Source organism: Apium graveolens, chromosome 5, assembly GCF_009905375.1.
Source record: "Apium graveolens cultivar Ventura chromosome 5, ASM990537v1, whole genome shotgun sequence".
Classification (NCBI taxonomy): Eukaryota; Viridiplantae; Streptophyta; class Magnoliopsida; order Apiales; family Apiaceae; genus Apium; species Apium graveolens.
Genome location: NC_133651.1, coordinates 290,443,899 through 290,446,473, shown reverse-complemented (window position 1 = coordinate 290,446,473; position 2,575 = coordinate 290,443,899). Strand labels below are relative to the sequence as shown.

The following is a 2,575-nucleotide window of genomic DNA, read 5'->3' as shown; positions in this document are numbered from 1 at the left end:
TAAAATACTCAAAGAATATCATATATAAACATCCAAAACATCAACTCCAATTATCATATAATTCACTAAAATTCACATAAAATCACATAAACAATTCCAAATAATAATAATAATAATTTCAAATATGGGATATTACAGTTAGTATTGAATTGGAATTTGTTGAAACGTGTTTTAAAAGGAAGTGAAAAATTATTTATGGAATTTGGAACTCTTGTTTCTAGAACTGTAACCTTAAAAGATCTTGGATTAGTTTGGGGTCATAGATACTAAATATCTTCCGCTGGCATTTGTATTTTGATTATACAGGTTAATTTGGATTGAGGGTTCATCGTGACGACCAAATCCTCTGACCCCGGATTTGGAGGCGTTACATTAGCCTTCAATATTTTCTCCTTAATCTTTTGAAACTTTCTAGAACCTTCATGATTTTTGTAGAATGCATTTCGAATTTTGAATTTAGTGGGCTTCCCGCCCTTGGATACTAGAAGGCCCAATTCCTTGGCCTGAGTTCCCTATAGCCGGTTGGTTTACCGGTTGGGGAGGCTATTTAAAGAGTGGAGCGTGAGTTTATTTATCACACTTCTTTCAAGAAAAACTTCCCTTACAATTTTTTCTCTCAACTATTTCTTATTATTCCCTAGCCTTTTCCACTGTTAGGCAATTTCCGGCTTTCTCCACCACCGTCTTCTTCACCATTTTCTGGCTTTGTTTTGAAGATTTCGTTTGAATCTTCATCTTCCTCCATAGTTTCCAACTTATACGATCCTCTTCCTTGAACACTCTTAACCTTGTACGGCCCTTCATAATTTGGGGCAAGTTTTCCTTTCTGCCCTACTCCATAAGCTTCCAGCTTCCTTAAGACCAAATGTCCTTACTTAAAGAATCTTTCTTTCGACCTTGGGTTGTAATAAAAAGAAGCTTTCTTTTTATATTCCATAATCCTAGCATGTGCTTCATCCCGCAATTCATCTATTAAATCAAGGGTTAACCTTTGGCCTTCCTCATTTTCTTCAGCATTACATGCTTGGATTTTGGGAGACGAATGTGATATCTCTGTTGGAATGACTGCTTCTGCCCCGTATCCTAACATAAAGGTTGTTGATCCTATCGTGACTCTACATGTGGTCCTTTAAGCCCAAATTATTGGAAGTATTTCATCCACCCAATTATTCATGGACTTCTCAATCCTCTACTTTAACCCATCTAGGATGATCCGATTTGCCACCTCCGCTTGCCCATTAGCTTGAGGGTGGGCTACGGAAATGAACCGTGGTTCTATCTCATTCTCTTCACAGTACTTTTTGAATTCCTTTTTATTGAACTATATTCCATTATTGGTTACCAAGATTCGGGGAATCCCATACCTGCACATGATATTTTCCCACAGGAATTGAGCAACTTGTTTAGTTGTAATCTTCGCCAAGGGCTTAGCTTCGATCCACTTAGTAAAGTAATCAATTGCTACAATTAAGAACTTCCTTCGAGCAGTAGCCATCGGGAAAGGCCCAGGAATGTCCATCCCCTACATGGCAAAAAGAATAGGAGAATTTATAGAAGTTATCATCTCGGGAGGCTGTCGACAACCAGTGCCTTCTTTTAAAAATGATCACACTTCTTCACATAGTTTTTGGCATCGGCCATCATGTCGGGCCAGTCGAATCCTAAATGAGTTATCTTGTGCGCAAGGGTCCTGCCCCCAAGTGTTTCCCATAAACACCTTCATGTACTTCTTTAAGGGCAAATCGTGCCTCATCGGGCCTAAGGAATCTAAGGTAAGGAACCACATAAGATCTTTTGTATAGGATTCCATCGATCAAAGAGTATCCCAGTGCTTGCACGACCAACTTTCGCGCTTCCATTGCATTGTTTGGAAACCAACCAATTTGGATATAGGCCTTAATGGTATCTATCCATGATTCCCCAAGCCCTATGGGGAAAACAAGCTTAACATAAATGCTTCGTGTTTTCAAGATATGAAAGTATACACTCCCGGAACTTACTTCCACTTCCGAGGAGGCAAATTTGGACAACGCATCCACCTTAGCATTTTCTTCTCTTGGAATGTGCGCGACATGGCACTCGTCGAACTGAGTCATCACTGCTCTCACTAGGCGTATATACTTCTCCATGGTCTCATCCCTTACTTCGAATTCCTCTTTGATCTTGGATACTACAAGCTTCGAATCCCCACAAACTTTCAAGTTCTTTACTCTCAATGTCCTAACTAGTCCTAGCCCAGCGATCAGAGCTTCATACTCAGCCTCATTATTAGTGGTAGGAAAATCTAACTTCATATCATATTTAATTAGGAAACCCTCAGGGCTTTGTAAAACTAGCCATGCTTCACTTGAACTTGTTTTTGATGCTCCATCAAAATGGAGTACCCAGAATTCCTTGTTCTTAACTCATAATTTGAGTTTGTAGATAGTTTTTGTTTTTTTTTTCGTAAGACAATATCAAGGCTATAAGATCTTCTGATGAGTGACCATTGCGGCCTTGTATGGCTTCATCTGCCTGCTGTGGCTCTTTATTTTGCTCTTATCTGCTTTTGGTCCTTTATGGGCTTTGAACATTT

The 2,575-nt window shown here is 39.3% G+C and overlaps 1 protein-coding gene across 1 annotated transcript; it reads right to left on the bottom strand.

The window, feature by feature from the left end:
- Positions 1 to 1,670: 1,670 nt before the first annotated feature.
- On the bottom strand, positions 1,671 to 2,294 carry LOC141661019 (uncharacterized). Its single transcript, XM_074468000.1, has one exon. It carries the CDS (start codon positions 2,292 to 2,294, stop codon positions 1,671 to 1,673), a length of 624 nt encoding a protein of 207 aa, XP_074324101.1.
- Between the last annotated feature and the right edge of the window lie 281 nt (positions 2,295 to 2,575).

Coding starts and splice junctions, on each gene's coding strand:
- LOC141661019 (XM_074468000.1), bottom strand. CDS start 2,294: ATGAAGTTAGATTTTCCTACCACTAATAATGAGGCTGAGTATGAAGCT.